General features: G+C 38.5%; 1 protein-coding gene across 1 annotated transcript in view; it reads left to right on the forward strand.

Moving 5' to 3' along the window:
• The first annotated feature begins 425 nt into the window (after positions 1 to 425).
• Positions 426 to 19,884, forward strand: part of KCNIP4 (potassium voltage-gated channel interacting protein 4) — a 213,815-nt gene continuing 194,356 nt past the window's right edge. Inside the window, exon 1 of the mRNA XM_054391396.1 lies at positions 426 to 513. Coding sequence (XP_054247371.1) covers positions 426 to 513 — 88 coding nt within the window. The remainder of the gene's footprint in view (positions 514 to 19,884) is intronic.

The raw sequence follows: 19,884 nt of genomic DNA on the forward strand, positions 1-19,884 counted from the left end.
CCTCCCCGCTGCAAGGCGGCACCCGAGGAAAGCTGCGGTCGGCTGGCTCCCCGCTGCTCGGGGCGGAGGGCAGCCCGCACCCTGTCGGTGCGTGCCTGCGCAGGGCGGGCAGGCGGCCGGGCTCAGCCCCGCCTCTCCGCTGCCCAAGCACCGGGGGCTGCGCGGCTGCGGAGCCCTGCGCGGAGCTGCGCGCGGGCAGCGCCTGCTGGCGTGTCCGGCCGCGGTAGCTGCGCCCTGCTGCGGCTGCCGCTCTCTGCCGCCGGGACTGCTGCTTGCGGGAGCCGGAGGGAAGGCGGCGGCAGCGTGCGCGGCTGCGGGAGGCGAGCTGAGGAGTTGCGAGGCTGTGAAGTGCCCCAGAAGTTTGCCGGCGGGAGCGGCTCGCCTGCCTGGCCCCGCTCCCCTCAGAGGAATACCTCTGGCTTAAGATGAGTGGCTGCAGGAAGCGCTGTAAGCGTGAAATACTGAAATTTGCCCAGTACCTCCTCAGGCTAATCACAGGTTCTCTTCACACAGGTAATGACTGTTTTACTTTCTAGTCGAGCTCTGCAGCATGGTTACAGGGAGACCGTCTAAGGTTCATACAGCCGTGGCATTGTTTTGTATTGTAATTCCTTTAATCTTAAAAGAAGGAAAAAGAACTACTGAACTATTTTGTGGCTGGGTATCATAAACCCGGACTGTATGGTCTGATGGTGCAGTGTTGAGGTAGTGTAACGTTCTCTGAGCATTTACACACCTGAATCCAAGCTGGGATGCGAGTGTACGTGCTTTCACCTGGCCACCTGTGTACGTTCAAGGTAAGGTGGAGTATTCACATCATGGCTATAAAGGACGACTCATGCTTTCTATGTTCACTCTTTCTTGAACTGATTAACTTTGACAAGTAGACTACATTTTTTTTTTTCTCAGAGGCATGCCTTTGTTAAGATTTAAATCAACTGCAAACTATCAATGTGATGTTACAGTATCTTGGTGCAAACTTCAAATAACACTTGTGCTGCTTTTTGCCCTTAAAGAATCTGAAACATAAATGGCTGTCAGCTTTATTTGTTTATGTGTTTGTTTATTTTGTTTTCTGTAATCTTGGACAAATTGTTCAGTACCAGGTAAACATTTCAAAGCTGGACTGAACAAACACTATTGTTTTTCTTCTTAGCACTTCAGAAAAGATACTTTTCTCATAATTGAGCAGTTTTTATGGCAGTTCCCAACAGCTGACAAACACAATAGCTTACATAATGTCATTCTGTATTTATAAAATATAATCGTGCATCTTTTTTGGACTTCAGATACAGTATTTACTTACTTCCATTGGAAAAATCATCAAGCAGAGGTGCAAGTAGTTAGCAGGTAACAATCATGATCATTGAGAACTGAAATCCATTCACGTTACTGTGAGTATTCTGAGAGTTTTGGCTGATTTTCTTGTTGTGTGTTGTTTTGTTTTGTTTTTTCCAGTTTGAGGAAAAACTGACACTGATAGATTGGGGAGCAGAGTTGGCTCCAGTAATGATTAAAAGTATCAATACATGCACTTTACCAGATTTAGGGTTGTGAGGCTGTAAAGGTTATGGCATAAACACTGGTGTATATGTTATAGGGTGTTTGTAACTTGTGGAAATCTGATACAGCTTTGTAGTTACTTCAAGTGTCTTGTAACAGAATTTCCCTGACTTTATTTTCTGTACTATTCCTACTCTATCATGGTTTCTCTTTTTTTGAATTGTATCAATTCAGATTTCTCCAAAAATGCTGGCTTCTTCCTCCTATGGGTTGCCATGGAAATTAATAATAAATGATGTAAGAAGAAAGCTATGTTAGAAATGAACATCAATACTCTTTTTTTTTTTTTACCCCCCCCCCAAAGTCATCCAAGTTTTTCCTTTGCTGTGTAGCAAATGATGCGCACTATTTTTCAGTGATGCTTGTACTGCCAGCTTTCTAAGTTCACAATTCAAAACCACTTTCAACAATTGGTGTGGATACTCATTTTTTATGTCACTAAGTTCTTTTATTTATAATTAGGAAGTATGTTTTCAGTGCCAAGTTACTAGAAAGCCAACTAGAGTGATATGAAAGATGTTTCCTTAAAGGAAACAAGCAAGTCAAAACCCTCCACTCTTAGGAACTCCTAAGGATTGAGAAAACCTCCTAGGAAATTTTCAGTTCAATGTTACTACAGGGAACAGTATCTTACTACTGTTACTATCTTAATAGACTTCATCATGTTCAAATTATGTGGCAAATAAGATCGATATAATGTGATAATAACTGAACTGCTAAAAGAGGTGAAGCTCCAGTTGTTCCATAGCCCACTCTTCTAATTAACCTCAACTGTTGCAATACCAGTTACTGTTCCTTCTGCAAAATATAATGCATAATTCATTATGTTGATAATTAGTTGATAATTAATGAAGATGAATGAAGAAGCCTAGTTGAAAGTGTTAGAAAGTTATGCTTTAATTTGTATATTAAAAATACTGCTGCTTCTATCTTGAGCATTCAAAAAAATGTAGGATAGCTGTCAGAAACAAAACAGTGTGCTTATTTAGCTTTTGCAAGCAGGCAATCTGCTCACTTGATGACTAATTCTTTTCAAAATGTAGATGTTTACTAAGCAGCACAGTAAGTTCCTTACTGACTTGATTTGGCCCCTGGTTTCTTTTTCAAGTGTTTTTTAATATTTAAGTGAATAGACTGGAACTAGGCATTATTGAAAGCATTCCTTGTTTCTGTAGGGTTGAGCATAGAATCATAGAATGGCTTGAGTTGGAAAGGACCTTAAAGATCCTGTAGTCTCAAACCCCTGCCATGGGCAGGGACACCTCCCACTAGCCCAGGTTGCTCAAAACATCTTTAAAGCATGTTGACTGTACACTTAATCCACATCCATAGACACTGCTACAAGCTCTGCTGCAGCTGGTGTGATTACACTGAACAGTGAGCTAGGACAGAGACTGGGTGTACTGGCTACAGGCCCAGCCAAGAAGTCACTGCTGATTCCTGGGTTTGCTGCTTGTGTTTCATAACCATTTATTACACACAGAATTGAAATATCTAAAGTAAAATTTCTCTCCTATAGCTGTCTCTGATAGTATGTAAACACAGGCTTGTGGTTAATATTCAGCTGGGTTGTAACCATTATTAATGAAACTATCCCCTTGCTCGAAAGTAAACGCTGCAATAAATTTTTACAATGGGTTTTAAGAGGCAATTTCTGACTGAATACATGCAGATCTCTTCCAGTATTATTTTTTTTTACAGCAAGTTAATATGATTGACAGAAAATGGCAGAGAAGTGTAGTGAAAAGAAATAGCATTTTAAACAAAGTTTTAATTTCCCCCTAATTTCTGCTATATAATGTTGATATGTTTCCACAAGTGAAAAAGTCTCCCTCAAATACTTTAAGAAGACATTTTTCAAATGCCTTACCAATGGGGATTTTCATGAAGAACTTAGAGCTGCTGTTGATAATATTTCCCATTTTGGATGCAATACAATTTGTATGTAGTAGACAATAAGATAAATCATTGCAAGATCAAGAAATAGACAGCAAATTATTTTGAAAATGAAGAAGGCATAATTTCAGAACAATGGCTAGGAAATTTTTCCTACCTGTCACACCTGATAAAGTATGGAGATTAAAGAGAGAAGAGAAATAAAACTCTAATCATTGACTTAAGTGGTAAATTTTCTCAAGTATATCCTTTTAAAGGGTGTTTATATTAAATGCCTGATATGACAAATTACATGTCATAAAGGAGGGTAGTTTTTCCAAGCCAGAAAGAAGGAAGAGTACAACATAACTGACTGTGGAATTTTTTTATTGTTATCCTAAAGAAACAGGACCTCTCATAGAGGCTTTTTGTTTAGAAGTAGACTGTGCTGTAGGCAGTGATCTGAGACAGAAAACCAAGATGTACTGATCTAAGCAGAGGGTAGCATGAAAGAAACTCTGGGAAATGCTGAGAATGCTGTAACTTAGTGCACTGATGCTACTTTCTGATTCAAGCTGGGGCAGGTTATAAATATTTCTTTTGTTGACCCAAAAAATCAAGCCTAGCTATATACTTTCCACATGGTACAGCTGCAGACATGCTGTGAACTTCTAGCAATTTTGTAGAAGAGCATTCAGATTTTATGTAATTAATTAGGAAATACATGATGACAAACCGCTGCTAATCACTCACAAATTATAAATTTTCCTCTCTTCAGAAAAGGGTCTAGATAGACTTCCTTTGCTTCCCCCAATTTGCATACCTCTCTCCCTTGAAGCAGTATCTGCAAAACTCAGCATTGTGCAAAATGTCTCAGCTTCAAGTTTTCTAATCCTGCATATGGCAGATTGGCTGAACATCACAGGAGACTGAAGCAGTAGTGAAAAATTTGTGTGGGTAGAAGGATAGCTTGAAGTAGGGGATTTAAAGGCAATACCCTAATCTTTAAATGTTCTGCTGAATGTGTTTAAGTACTTTGCTCAGACATTCTCCTGTTTTTAAGAGATCAAGTCCGTCATATAACCTATTTCAAACAGGTTTTTTTCCTCAGTCCTTCCAGAAGAGTCCTCTTTTGAGGACTTAAGGTTTCTTGTGCTATGTTAATGAGAAAAAGACAGACAGATACCATTCTGCGTACCACTTGGTTTGAAAAGATTGGGTTTTATTCTCTCACTGCAAATCTGAATCTTAATTGCATTGAAAGATAGGGCTCAGCTTCTCTTACAAACACCACCTTGAAAAGCATCCCATAAACCACCCTTAATGATGTCCCTTTGAAAGTCCTGCGGCCTTTAATTTTCTTGCACCTGAGTCCAAACTACTGACATAATTTATAGATATGCTAAAACTTCAGCTCTGTGTAGGACACAGCACCTGACATTATATTTAAAAATACTCTCAAAGGAACTCTGAGAAAGTTACTGACTCATGTACACAAAATAGAAGTAAACAGCAGCATTGAGACCCCCCCAGCCTTGTGTGATACCATGCAGTTCTTAAATGTCTGTGTGCTTTTCCTTGAACCTTTACAGAGTAACTTTGAGCCCAGAAGCAGCAGGGAGTAGAGTGTAGTTAAAAGTAAAACTTGGAATGCAAAAGTACCTTAAACAGGTTGGGTTTTGGTTGTTGAGCTGTTTTATAGGGACTTTCTATTGTAGACCAATTTTGTGCAGTGATTTGCAGAGATAGGTAAATGGCAGGTAAAATTCCACGTAGATTGATGTGAAGTGGTGCATGCTGTGCAAAATGAGCTTTATGTCTAAATGCAGAGGTGGTAAACTTACCATTACCAGTCAGGAATGAAACCCTAGGGCTGAGAAACCTGTGAAACTCCTTACTAAAGGGTGTTGTAAGTGCAAAAAGTTCTGCATGAGGGACAAGATGGGCAAGCACTTGGAAAAAAGTATCTGCTGGGAGTCACTGACTAGGTTAACTTGAGTATGCATAAGAAATCCCCTGAGATGAAAATAAACTGTGGCTAGGAATGTGTTAGAGGAAGCTATTGAATATGCTTGTCCTGCTTCTCTGGGTGTACAGTAATAGCTGCTGCTGAAGACAGGATATTGTGCTAGATAGATCTTTAGTCTGATCCAATGCAAGCACATTTTTATGTTGAAATAAACTTCTCTGCAGTTAGGATAGTATCCTTGCTTCAAAGGGTAGTAGAGTGTCACAGTTTAACAGTTGTAACCTCTGCCTCTTCCTTAAAAGTGTTCTTGACTTAATAATCTCTCCTGAGCTCCTTCCTCCAATCACCAGAGGTTTAAAAGTGGTGGTTTGCATGGAGATGTATACCAAATATGAGGTCATTTGAAACTTTTTTCTTCACATAACATTGTGCAAACTAATTGTAATAATCATTGCATGTGATTTATTATTATTTTAAAATTATTATTATTTTAGTATCTTGAGTTTGTTAGGCATCACAGCCTTAGATTAAGTTCTAGGACCTTTTATATCTATACATATTTCTATGGGTCTTTCTTCCTCCCCCCCAGAGTGAAAATAATGTTCTTGCTCTGTTGTCATAGTGTTAGCTATGAATATGAATGATTATGTTTGAAGATTTAATGCAAATCCCCAAGACTAGCCTTAAGTCTAAATGCTTTCCTTCCCCCTCAGGCAATTGTACTCTTTACTGTCCTGAAAAGGGATTGGAAACTTACAGATGGAGGAAATCATGAGTATGTAAGAGCCAAAGCAGGGATAACTAGGGAAGATAGATGCGTCCTATCAGTAGCAAAGTCAATAGATGATCATTCAAGTGAAGATACTAAAACATACATAATTAAAACCTCTCTATTTATGGATTTGCTTCATAGTTTTCATTGTGACTGTTACATGAAAGATGCAAGCTAGGAATAAAAATGAGAAACCCTGACAACCTTGTTCACCCAGGCATGACAATATATGCACATGCTTTCAGATGACTGCAGTAACACTACATAATTTAACTTCTAATTTAATGAATTGCAGTCTCTTAAAAACTGGGATAACCACATATTCATAGTCTGCAAGACCTATCTTGAATGTGAACCTGCATTAACAAAAAGTATTTTTCCCGTTTGATAGTTAATTTCTGAATTGTTTAAGAATGTTAGAGACAAGTGCTGGCCAGTTCAATACCATGTTTTGACATAAAGTGACACGGAAAAGGGCAGCAATATGTTGCCTTGGAAGTATGTGGGAACAGCATTTCTGTCTTTAACTGGTTATTAGAACTGTCCATTCTGTGTGACTGGCTCTGGAACAGCCAAGCAGAAATGACAGAACTGATAAAACTCAACACCTGTTTGTGGCCATGACGAAAGCCAAGCTTATGCCCTAGGACACCAGCAGTCCCCTGCTTATGTGCAGTAATACAGTGACACTGGTCGTCACATGCCACTCTTCTCTTTCCCAGTGCAATGGGGTGGCCTTAACTTGCATTAAAGGGCTTATAGAACATAGGTATTTTTAACATTTATCATTTCAATCTATAACCCAATCCACTGCTTTGTATGTGTCTCTGAATTTGTTTAGATCTTGACTAAACGGAGTGACGCACCTAGTGTGACACCAAACTCTAAGTTTGCCTGCTGCCTCTTCATAATGATAACCTGTCAGGGAAGATAACACAATTCACTTTAATGTATCTTTCAGTTTCATAACTGAAGTACTTATTTTGAAGGAAGTTAAAAAAAAAAAAAGGCAAAACAACATGAGCCCAAACAAAACCCAAACACCACAAACCCAACAAAACCTGAGCAAATCCACAACAAACAAACCAACTCTGAACTCCTGAACTCTCCAGTGCAAGGAGCTGTCCAAATTACATCAGCTGGTTCTCTAAAGGTGGACAAAGATGCCCCCTTTCACTCTTTGTAGTGCTAATTTTCTTCCTTATTTTGAAGTCTGGTGCAAAATCCTGTACAATTTGAACTTTATATGGAGATCACTCCACCAAAATACTGCAAGAGATGAAAAAAGATTTTATTTTCCAAATATCTGTCTAAAGCTCCAGCAGTTACTCTTAAAGGACCCTGTGCTCCTGTTACTATCCTTCAGTATTAAAGTCTTAATGTGTCATTAATTTGGCATTTGTGATTCTTTTCCAAGTAATACTAATGCCATAATTTTACAAATTAAGTGTTGTCATTGCTGTCTTCAGAATGCATCATCTGAAAATAAGCATTTACAGCATTATTGGGGAGGGAGGAGGTGTATCAACTAGGCTCTTTAGCTTTGAAAGCCGGTAGTAATTTGATTTACCCTTTTGAGCTTTTTATAGAGTGCCCATCTAGGCTCTGTAATTAAATTTAAATATAAATGGAAAGTGTCTGGGATAGAGGAAAGAAAAAGTGTTTTCACCAGCACCCATAATTCATTATTTAGAAACTGACAAAATCTGAAATGAGGCACTAAATTTTGTTTCTTCCTCAGTCTGATTTTATTGAAAGTTTTTTTTTTTTTTAATCCCTTTTATGAGGTGTCTGATTAAAATCAAACAGCATTTAGCATTTGTGCTGTGCAGGCATTTCTGTGCACAACCATGGTAAGCTTCAGTTAATTTCAGGAAAAATAAGTGGCAGCTGATCATTTGTATTTGATTTATGGTAATATCTGCAAAGGTCAGCAAAAGGTAGATTCTTTACTCAACTCTGAGTTTGGGAATTAGGCTTTATTTTAGGTTTCATGTAGTTAATTAGGTGTTACTTACTCCTCAAAGCTTTATCTGTAGATTCTTCATACTAAGGGACCTCAGAGGTATCTAGTCCAATTGTCCTGCCACAGGTAGGGATGCCTGTCAACTAGAATTGGTTGCCCAAGGCCTCCTCCAACCTGGCCTTAAACACCTCCAGGGAGGGTCCATCCACAAACTCCCTGGGCAACCTATTCCAGAATCTCACCACCCTCATACTGAAGAACTTCTTCCTAAGATCCAGTCTAAAGCTACTCTCCCTCAGCTTAAAACCATTTCCCCTTGTCCTGTCTCTAAACCCCCTTATGAAAAGTCCCTCTCCAGCTTTCCTGTAGGATCTCTTCAGGTATTCAAAGGTAGCTCTAAGGTCTTCCCAGAGTATTCTCTACTCCAGGCTGAACAAACCCAACTCCCTCAGCCTATCCCCACAGCAAAGGTGATCCAGCCTTTGGATCATCCTTGTGTCTCTCCTCTTCAGCTGCTGTATTGTAGCCTAACCCAACTCTTATAAACTTCTTCCATTAACAGTTCAGGAAAGGAATTACAATGTAAGAGAGGTCTCAGAAATTGTCTTCATATGCAGATTTAATTCAAATTAAGTAAAACTGCTGCGTTTCAGAGGAATCAGAACTGAAGTGACCTTATTTTAATTTAGCATAATTAATTTCTCAAGGAAATGAAACCAAACAAAGCCTATTTTAATTCTGATGGAGAGTCTCAACAGAGACTGAATTAATTTTAACTATTCCACCTTACTGATTAATTAATATTTAACTTTGCTGAGTAGCCTGTGTGCATAGCTCCTCAAGATCCTTGAGAAGGTGACAAGGCTTCTTAGTGAGGACAAATAGACTTTTCTTTAACCAGCTACTATTTTTGAAAGTACAACCAAAGACTGAAATGCTGGTAGTGGCTGACAGTCACTGCACTCCTTCTATTAGGTGCAGCTGCTACCCTGGTTGCTGGTTTTGGACATTTCATTGCAATTTAGGCCCTCTCCCTCTTCCCATACTGTTTTGGGAGGAGTAAAATACATTTTTTCTGTCCACTCCAAGCTAAACTAAGGCACACAGGTGAATGCAAGTGCCACCACATACCCCACGTTCACATTCACAGCTCTCTGAAACTTTAATGCTGAGTGACAGATGTGAATGGAAACAGCAGGGCACTCCTGCCCCTGTGCAGACTTAGCAGATGAAGTGCTCAAAGCTCCTCAAATAACTGCTGCAGTCTATTGTAAGGAACTAATTGAATTGTATGTATTGCTTACAGGAAGTTCTGGACTGATCTATTAAATTACTTACCTGTTGTCTGTACCCTATCATACTGCGTTAGGAATGGAGAGCTTATCCTGTTGAGACAGCGTAGGAACAAGGCCAGTGTTTTCACAGCTAGTCTGTTGAAATGTTTTTATCAATCAAGTGATACCATACAGAAAAAGATGTTCATTATCCTAAGGGATAAAACCATCCTTCAAAATGTCATAGAATTATCCCAAAGATTTGTTTTAAAACTGTAAATAAGCAATTTGCTAAGTGCCATTTTTCTTATTTTAAAGACTGCAAATAATAATTTATCTCCTATCTTACCAGCTGAGTTCATCAGGAAAGAGAGAAGGAAAATACCATGGGGTAACAGAAAATAGAGCACCTAAAATTTTCGGTGCTTTTATGTTGGCTGTTTATTTCAATATAAGGACATTTCTTTAAATTCATGTATTTAGGCATTTGATTTCAGCTGTCTTGCTACTGATTGAAGTAAGTAAATTTAGATTTGAGGTAATTTACATTATTTTTTTTCTATTGCACTTTACCTGTAAGATAAACAGGTACTGTCTCATTTTATATATGAGTTTCCCAACCAAAAATGAAATCTGTTTGAGAGAGTTTTTTACAACGTTATCCAAAGCAATGGAATATTTTAGCTTCCATTCTGTACTGCCTTTTTATTACCTTTTTTTTTTTTTATTTAACCTTTAAATAATCTGCATCAAATACCAGATCTGCAATCCTACTATCAAAGTAGTATTGCAACACAGGTACTTAAAAACATTACCAAAGTGTACCCATGGACATGAGACATTCCATACTTGGACTGAGTAAGAGTCTGGAAGGCTGTATCTAGCAGTATGCCTACCTGGAGGTGCATTGCCCTGCTTTAAAGCTTGCAGGGTGAAGGATGAGAGGCAGAAATGGTTGCACCACTGCAAATCAGAAAGGTGAAGATCAGGGGGAGTGTATGGATCTGGGAGCTGTGATGCCAAGGCTTTAGCCTGAATTTGAGGTAAAAAGCCATCAGATGTGTGTGATTGTGTCTAGAGGACATATGAAAAGTGATGACTGGTGCAATGTGCACCAGCCCCTGTGAGTTTCTTCTAAACATATTATGAGGAAAATACCAGTCTCTGGGTCTAATGTTTTGGGAGACACCATAATGTCTTGTAAAGATTCTTCCCTGGATGCTACTGGCAATCACTAGGATTGTCACTGTAAAACAAGGCATGTTTGGCTAGCTAGAAAGCAAAACTATGAGTTGAGTTTTTTGTTCCACCAGTGATTTCCTGGCAAGGACAAGTTATTTCAGCCCATGTGTAAGGACATTGGCACTTTGGTGCCTACATTCTGCTGAAGTCCAAGAAAACTGATGAAACTGCTGTCTGTGCTTTGATCCTTTACAGTCATTGGGCAGAAGTCATTCTGGTAAAATTAAGTAGCTTGGTATCTGTCTTATGATGGAGGATTAAAGACTTAGCATCCCAGCACTGGATTCATGAAAAGTCCAATCAAGAAAACGCATCAAAGGCAATACAGATGCCTGAGTGCAATAGCACATGACTTCAATACAAAGCAAAGTTGCTAGGACAGCTCTCTTTCAGAAGTGAATGATAAGCTAGTTTTAATATAATTCTGTAGTGGTCACAACCTTTCCTCAACCCAGCCAGAGGCTAGAATACCTCTTCTGAGAAGGTCACCTTCCACATAGACTCTTCTTTTGGCTACACACTTTGTTAACCTTCTCTTCTCCCAGGCAGTCTGCTCCACAGTGTCCTGTCTCCTGGTGACACAAAAAGACTACTAAAAATTCATCATGGGTAATTTGTTGTTGATGTTTTTTCTCCTTGCTTCCTCCCCCAGGCTGAGAGCAGTAGCTGTTGGAGATCAAGTGCTAGAATTACATGGCAAACTATGATAAATTTCCAGGCACAGATCTGTACCAACTGCTAAAGCAAACTACTCATTTTTCATTTTAATTTCACTCTGTTGTAAAAATGCAATCAAACATTCCAAATCCCAGATGGATGTTTATAAAATGTAATTTGTTTCACTCTATAATATGGAGGGGGAAAAAATTAAAAAGGAATTATATGCCCTAAAAGTGAGTCTAAAACCCAAACTTACATTTAAGTAATTTGGTTTAGAAATTAATTTTTATTGGGGTTTGTATTTTTCTTTTTAAATTGTATTTTGAACGATTCCATTGTACTGCATCATTACTTGAAAAATAAATTACAAGAAAAATGAAGTATGAAGAATTCTGACCCTCCCTTAAGACTTTAACTAGTCAGCTGGAGAACTGATGGTAAACTGGGGCTGGGTTTTTGTTGGTTTTGGGTTTTTTATTTATTTGTGTTTACAGTGCTTCTGAGAAGGGGACATCAGCCTCTCGCAGTAATGCCTTGTGAGTGTTCATTTGGTCTTCACTTGGTCACAGATGCCCTTCATGTTGCAGTAACTGTTACATTGCAGACTGGAGTTCCAGAACACAAAGATGCTTTAGCAGCATAGGTACAGGGTAAAATGAGAAGCCTGAGGGCCATAACTCAAGGCAGGGGTTTTGATGTTTCCCTTTCTACAGGTATGCAGTAGGAAAAATTCCATGGAATATTTTAACCCACAGAGGCCATAGACTCCCCTTTTTGTTTATTTCTCAGGATTCTTAGGAACGTTTGGTTATGGTCTTGATTTCTGTTGTACTTTTTTTTTCCCTGTGTCCAATCTACAGAGTGACATTAAGATGACAGGTTGCACTAAGAAGATGCTTCCAGATGGTTGTGTCACACTGCTCAGAGGTTGGTCACCCTGCTTTTTTTCTCTCCCTGAATTTACAACACATCTTCATTACCTTTCTTTCCAAAAAGCCTAGTGTAAATAATTAGTCTTTTGCTGAATGCTTTGAAAGTCGACAGGCTTGGGCTTTTTGTCAGTTTTTAATTGAGGCCAATTACTCCTCTATGTTTTGGGTAAAGGAACCAGTTGATAAAAAGCCAGATAGAGAGAATGCATTAGGGCTTCTAGCAGCTTGCAAAGCAGAAAGGTCGATGAGAATGCTTTGTCCTGTCCTGCAGAGTGTGGAAGGAAATCTACATGAAAGGTGTTAAGGTGGAAGAAAATAGAGTGTGCTGGGTGGGAAACAGCTCTGAAGGTTTTAAGTAAAACTTAAAACAGATTTACTTAAAACAGAATACAAAGTCTGGTTCCTGCTGCCACCTGAATCAGGAGTTTCTTTTTGCATCATATTTCTGTTTGAAAATTACAAGAGAATAAATGCTGCCTACCCTTTTTTGTAGAAAGCAAAGTTCACTTCTAGCTTCAGAGGCTGGGTGTTTCTACAGACTCCTAGGAATAAAGAGACTCTATTCCATTTAACAGCATCTCAGGCAAGGTGTCAGGTTGTCTCCTGAATGTGATAAAATATGAGAGTTATTCCTGCCTGTGTCAATAAATTGTTGTGTGAGGCTCAGTTCAGCAACAAGAAACTGATTCTGCTGTCTTAAAGTCTTAGTGGTGTAAGATCCCCAGTATTAATACGATGAGTTTCTCAGGAAAAAAATACTTTCTTACAAAGCTGGCTAACCCTATGCAGAGTAACATCAAGCAAATGATTGTCATATAAATTTAGATATGGGACTCAGCAATAGGAATTACTGCAATCCTGTGGGATTTAAGGGGGAAAAAAAACCCTAAAACTGAGAACAAAAAAATTCCAAGCAAGTTTCTGTAATAAGGCAGAGCAGTGTAAATCCCCAGAAAAGCTGTCAATGTTTCTGTGACCTGCTGATGGTTATTGCTGTCTAATGGTGTTGTTTAATTAATTACCTCAGTATTTAGCTAATTTTTTACTACCAAGATACTAATTTCTGCATGGAATTTTCTTTTAGCATATTTGAAATCAAAATGAATAAACAATTTTAAATGGTAAACATATAAACTACATAATTTCTATTTGCCTAGTGTTTAATCAGAGAAACCTGGTGTAGGAAAATTCCTGGGAAAATCCAGAATAAGTCTCAATTTTTTTTCCCCACAGTGCTTCACAGTCTCTGTTGGATTAGAACTTTAACTAGTTCTAATGCTATTTACTTTAATCCAAATTTACATATTTTATAAACCAGACACTTGAGTTTGTTAATGTGCCTTCCACACTCCACAAAGTCCACAGAGGATATTGTGGTTAATGAGGGCACCATCAGAGGCATTCAATTAATTGAGTAGATGTTGTGGTCATTCCTGTATAGGGAACTGCACAGCTGTTCCAAAATGCTAGCAATGTGTTATAAGAATAACCTGCATTAGCACATCCCTTACCTTTGAGGTTACTGTTCCTTTTTCAGACTTTTGGTTAACTTATACATTTCCTTTACACCATTTGGACCAATGCTATTTGCCTCTTTAGCCTTCCAAATTCCAAAAATAATCACCAGAGCTGCACAGTAACTTCATTGCCTGTGTAAGTGATGACATTGGGTTTGGATGTAGAGTGTTAAAAATAACTCAGACTTTGACCATCATTCCTGTAAGGTTTATGCTTGATATTACCACATAGCATATATTTGAACAGATTGGCACAGCATTGATTTTTTTCTGTCTGAGCCATCAAAACACAGGCATGTAGAAACAAGCATAGGATAAATATTTCAGCCAGCTCGTCATACTCCATTCAAGTGTAACTTCTTATTTACCTGGTAGAGGAAAAATACATTCTCCTGTATTATTTTATGGCTTAGAACTGTCACTATCACACTCCCTGTTTTCTGAGGAATGTTTAACTGCTTGGTAAGGGATACTGGGTGAGGAGTGGTTCAAGAGCAGTCTCGAGGAGAAGGACATGGGGTGTCAGTTGGTGAAAAACTCAGCATAAGCCAGCAATGTGCACTTGCAGCCCAGAAGCAAATCATGTCCTGGGATGCATCAGATGAAGTGTGACCAGCAGGACGAGGGAGCTGATTCTGCCCCTCTGCCCAGGGAGGCCATGAATGTCCCCTCCCTGGAGGTGTTCAAGGCCGGTTTGGATGGGGCCTTCAATGGCTTGGTCCAGTGAAAGGTGACCCTGCCCATGGTAAGGGGTTGGAAGCAGATGATCTTTAAGGTCCCTTCCAACTTGAACCATTCTATGAATCTATGAATTATGAGGATTTTTAACAGTAAACTTTCCTGTTTAATCCCATGAGTCTTTTTTTTGCTTCATAAAATCTTTCCAGTGATGTTGACTTATCTCTCACTTGAGATCTAGAGAAGGAGAGAGCAGGAATTTGCAGGAAAAGGTCTCAAAGCATTTAGCTGCTAGATAGAAAATATAATTTCATATATTTTAAGAAAAGAAAAAAGTACTTTCTTTGAGAAATAGACCTTCAGGTATCCTAGACAATAACTTTTAGCATTCATTACAAAGTGCATCACAAATCGTTTCAAACACAGCCTGCAAATACAAGGCTAATACAAGTAGGTCTGACAGAGATGATGAATGGGACATCACAGAAATGTTTAAAGGAAGAATATCAAGAGGGTCCTGAAGCTCAAGGCTTGTAAGCAAATAGTATTACTTCTAAAATGGAAGAGTAGGAATCATGTGCCAAGGAGTACAGACAGCTCTTCGTGTTGATCTGAAAAATGTCCTTGAGGATCCTTCAAACCTTGTATTCTAACAAAGAAGAATCTATGACTTGTTTTGGAGAGACAGAAAAGGACAACAGATGTTTCAGAAGCATGAGAAGCAAGGAGGCTAGTCAGGTCTGCTATCAGAAAGCACAAACAAGCAGATGACTGAGTGAAATCCCTGGGAGAATCTCTAAATTTACTGGGCTTGTTACACTATTTCTTAAGCAGAAAGAAAATCTGAAGGTGAGATTGTTCTAGTTATGAATGAACAGATGTCCTATGAATTTTCATTAGACTGCACTGAAGGAACATCTAGGAGAACAAGGATTTATTAAGATTAAGGAAACCAGAAAATTTTGTTCCTGCCCTGAAGTTATAGAAGTGAATCTTATCTGAAGAAAAGTGTCATGCAGGAAAGAAGTACAGGGAGATACTTACTGCTACTAGTCCATCTCTTCAGAGCTGAGTTCAGTTGGGTTAAAAACCTCTGCTCTTCGAGTGCTGGGGAAAGAAACTTCTTGAAAGAAGACTGTTACAACTGTTACTTGGCATGCAAAGTTTTCCTTTCCCTAATCACTACCCATTGCTGCTCTGTTGACACATGCCCTAGAAGATGGGTTGCTCTTTCTGAGTGCCCAGGTATAAATACAGTCTTTCATTTTCAGCCCCATCTGATTTTCTCTTAGTTAATCTTTAATGAAAAATGTAGTTTACTTCTTAGGTGCCTGCATTCTTGTCTGCAGAGCCTTTCTTTTTAGAATGCATGCTCAGTAATATGGGCTAATACTATTTTTGCTCATTTAAATCTTCCTCTGTAGTCTGATTTGTACTATGCAAAATAGGGCAGGAGGACCATAAATCATGAAGGTAAACCTGTCAAAGCAACTCAAAGTTAACCTTTTAGGGGAAAAAAAAAGTACAACCACCAACCCTTGCTATCAAAACCATAGGTATGCAAAGCTCTGTAAAGTGGTTCTACAGAAATTGCCACAATTCAGACCTAGTTAATCTGCACTTAGGCTATTTTTGTCTAGCTGCAGTGTATGTATAGAAAATTTTTACAATGAAATATGATTTTTTTTTTCTTTCTTTTTCTTTTTTCAATTTTTCTTCCCCTTTTAAGGATTCTGGTTTTACTCTTTCAGCTGGTGAAATGGAGTGATGTCAGAGTAGCATCTCAGCAATTTTCTTGCACCTTGTATAGCCCCCTAGTAGTATATGGCCAAAGTACATCCAAGTAACTTCTTTTGTTCATCCCTAAAGAAGGTAAGTTAAAAACCAGAGTGTAAATATTAGGCAGTATGTCCGTTTATGTTTATGTTGTCAAGCAATTTCTTTTAGAGTGAATTATTTAAAGCATTTTCTCTCCTCTTCAACTCAACTGTCTGTTTCAAACTTACCTGCACCCTCAGCAGTGTCAGTATTCAAAAGCACTTCATTCTTGTCTGACAGGATAAAAAGTTATCTATTATTTACTCCTCAGTAGTATTATTTCTGAATCTCAGTTTTGCTGCACTGAGGCATGTTACATCTGTCCAATGTACTGTTAAGATAATAAAGCACAGATGCTGTAATATCCTGAAAATATGCTGTGAACAGAATTCTTGAATTCCTTTCTTACATTTCACAACTACTTTGGCAGCAATGCTGATTTCTCCTGGCTAGAACTGCCGGAAAGCTCTCTTAAAAGGAACGGAAACAATGTGTTAGTACCCAAGTTAGGGTAAGACTCACTGCACAGGAGTTAAAATGACAGCATCTGCTGGATGAACGCTTGCAAGAGAAGGAGACAGCAGAACCCCCTGGAGCCAGTTTTGATTGGGAAATGTAGATTAGTTTTGCATGAATGGGCTTAGTTCTCCACCTAGAAGGGTATTTTTTGTTTATGGGATTTGCAAGTGTCACTGAGGATTATCCAAGCCTAGCAAGTCCAAGATACTAGGGTTAATGATCATATTTTTAAATCCTCTGATAATTTCAGTCACTTTTCAGGGCATTTAACATTTCATAGACTTCGTAATGCATGCTTCTGAGTAATACTAAAGGCTACATCTACAGAAATGAGGCAGTTTTGCTGTTTTTCACTGTGGCCAAATTTTCCCCTCTGACAAGAGAATTGATTTTCACAAATGTTGCGCTTTGCATCTGGCTTTTCATTATGGGCATAGTATTTCCCTCAGGATTTCAGAACTATGTCATCTTTAATCACTCCAGCAGTCTCATGTTACTGACAGAAGGGATGCAGTTTACATGTGCTGTTTAGGAGACTGGAGATATCTGAGAGAGTTTATGAACTGTTGCACCTCTGGTAATAAGTAGTCCAGGTGATGAAATTGGTTGTTATTTGGTCATTCACCTGAGCTCATGAACTGAAATTTTCACACGTTTTTCCCTTTTCTGCAAAGCCTTATCACAGCCCAAGTTCCTACAGAGTTGCAGCAGCCTCTTCTATCTCGTACAGCAGGGTGTGCTTTCTGCACACGCTGATGTTAAAAGTGAAAGGAGTTTTTGAAGTAAAAAGCAATGCTGAAATCAGCAAAACTTGGAAAAACTTTTAGCTTCAAATCACTCTTGTAAATGTGGCCCTTTACTTTTGAGAGGATAATAATGTGTCTCCTTGGGTCTTCAAGCTAATCATAAGACCTATGTGGGTTATATAAGCTTTCTTGAGAGACTTAATAATCCATGGGAGACAACTGCCTGTTGAGATTAATCCAGTTTTATGGGTTTTTTTTAAGCATAAAAATGAGGCTTTTTCTTTTAAGTCTTAGGAGTTAGATGTAGGACACATTGAAAAAGCTCTTGTATATTTTTTTCTTCTTCTTCTGTGAAGTTGAAAAAGACTTTTGCAATTATGGTAATGTGCTCTGGATGGGGTTTTTTGGGGGGGAGTGAGTTGAAATACTAGATTGCATACACTTGTACCTGCTTGATTAGAGATAAAAATAGTGTCTCCTACTGATAAACTGTTTCATCACACAGCAGTGCCTGCTGGTGCACATTTTCAAGCTATTTGAGATTCAGAATCTCACTTCAGGATTGGTTTCCTCACAGACATGCACCTTGTTCATGGAGGTAGATAGAACACTGTATTGTTATATCCACCACATACCAATGCCTCTTGTTCTTTTTTCCCTTGATGGGAAAGTCTTGATCGCATTCAGAGTTATGGCACTGAAATAATTTGCAACCAAGATTTAGAAATAATTCATCTGTCAGTTTTTTTTTCCTGTTACATTTTTAATGTATCTGGTTCAGCTCTCTTTCACTATGGTAAATTAAGCTCATTGATGTAGGACATGTCAGTATATTGCCCTATTTAAGAAAAAAAAATGGTGCTTTCTGCCAATAGGAGTTGTGCAGGGAGATGTCTCATCTTTTATATATGATGAAAAAAATGGGATATTTCATACTAGCATCTTCAGGAGCAGTAATGGGAACAGTACATTTTGTTGGATAATTCTGATTTTATTTTATACTTTTAATCTGATGGGATTTGTAGTGGTATGTGAATTTACATGGCTTTCTTTTGGGAAACAGTGGATTTTTTTTTTTTTTTTTTGTTCTGTGGGTTTAACTCTTGCACAGCATAGTCCAATCATATATCTTTGTTATGGAGGGGAAGTGTAGGCTTTTGTTTGTAACTTTCCAAGTATATTTTAATTTCATGTACTTTGCTTTGACTGTATGAGGGATTCCATGAATACAGTCTCATATTCCATTCTCTGCACTGAATCTGATGGCTGCATTTTAGTAACTATCTGCTTGTCACTGTTTGTCTGACACAGGAAAGAACTTTCTCAAAGCAGTAACTTTCTAACATAAGAAATAACTTCCTCAATGAAGCTTAAATGAACTGAATGCAGAAAATACTGAGCTAGTGAGCAATGACTTCAGCATGACTCTAAGAGGACAGTTTTGAGGACTTATTTAAATATTTGCCACTTTAAAATGAGATCAGTCACGAATTTACAAGGCAAATCATGCTAAATAGAAATGACAATATGACCTTGCTGCTTGAAAGTGTTTATGAAGGTGTCTAGATGAAAAAGTGAATCTAGCAATGTTCTGGAATTAATTCATTGCTGTTATAGCAAGTGAAGGGTTCAGGTTTAGGTGCTGTAGTCAGTGGAACTGGCTGAATTTCTTATAGAAGACAGTTGAAATGTGGAGAGACTCTAAATGGCTTACTAAGAGTGTACAGTCAGCACTCACTTACAGGAGATAAGGAGAATAGGAGGGGTCCAGTACATTACCCCAAATCAAGGGAAAGCATTCTGTCTGTTCAGACTCCCCATTCAGAGTGTTACCATCCTGGTCTCATGTTCTGCCTTCCCAGTTGCAGGTTTTATTTCCCTTTGGGGTGCATTTCACAGGACCTAGACAGTTTTATTTGTAGAACTCGTGGTATTTTGGAACCCTGGCATCATGCCATGTGTGGGTGGAGAGTTAGGATCTTCTATACTTTGCAGGTGTTGTTTCACCTGCCACTTGAGTAATTTCATTTTGTGCATTTTTTTCCTCCTGAGACTCTTTTCTGTCCAACCTCCTTGCAAGAATTTTTTTTCTAAATCCAGCTTAGTCTCTTAACAGTTTGGAAGTAAAGTGAAGAGAAAATGTTGGGGTTTTTTTGCATTTGGTTGGGTTTTTTCCCCTCTCATGGAGAGTCATAATTTTCTTTAAGGCAAAGGAAAAAGGAGCTAAACATATGAAGCTACTCAACTTTAGCAAACTATTAATGTGTTGTTAGAAGTTATGACTTTAAAAAAAAATGGATACAATCTTACAATGAGACCTAGTTTTGGCTTCATTTTCAAGGATGTTACATGC

This window comes from Indicator indicator, chromosome 23 (genome assembly GCF_027791375.1).
Source record: "Indicator indicator isolate 239-I01 chromosome 23, UM_Iind_1.1, whole genome shotgun sequence".
Taxonomy (NCBI): domain Eukaryota; kingdom Metazoa; phylum Chordata; class Aves; order Piciformes; family Indicatoridae; genus Indicator; species Indicator indicator.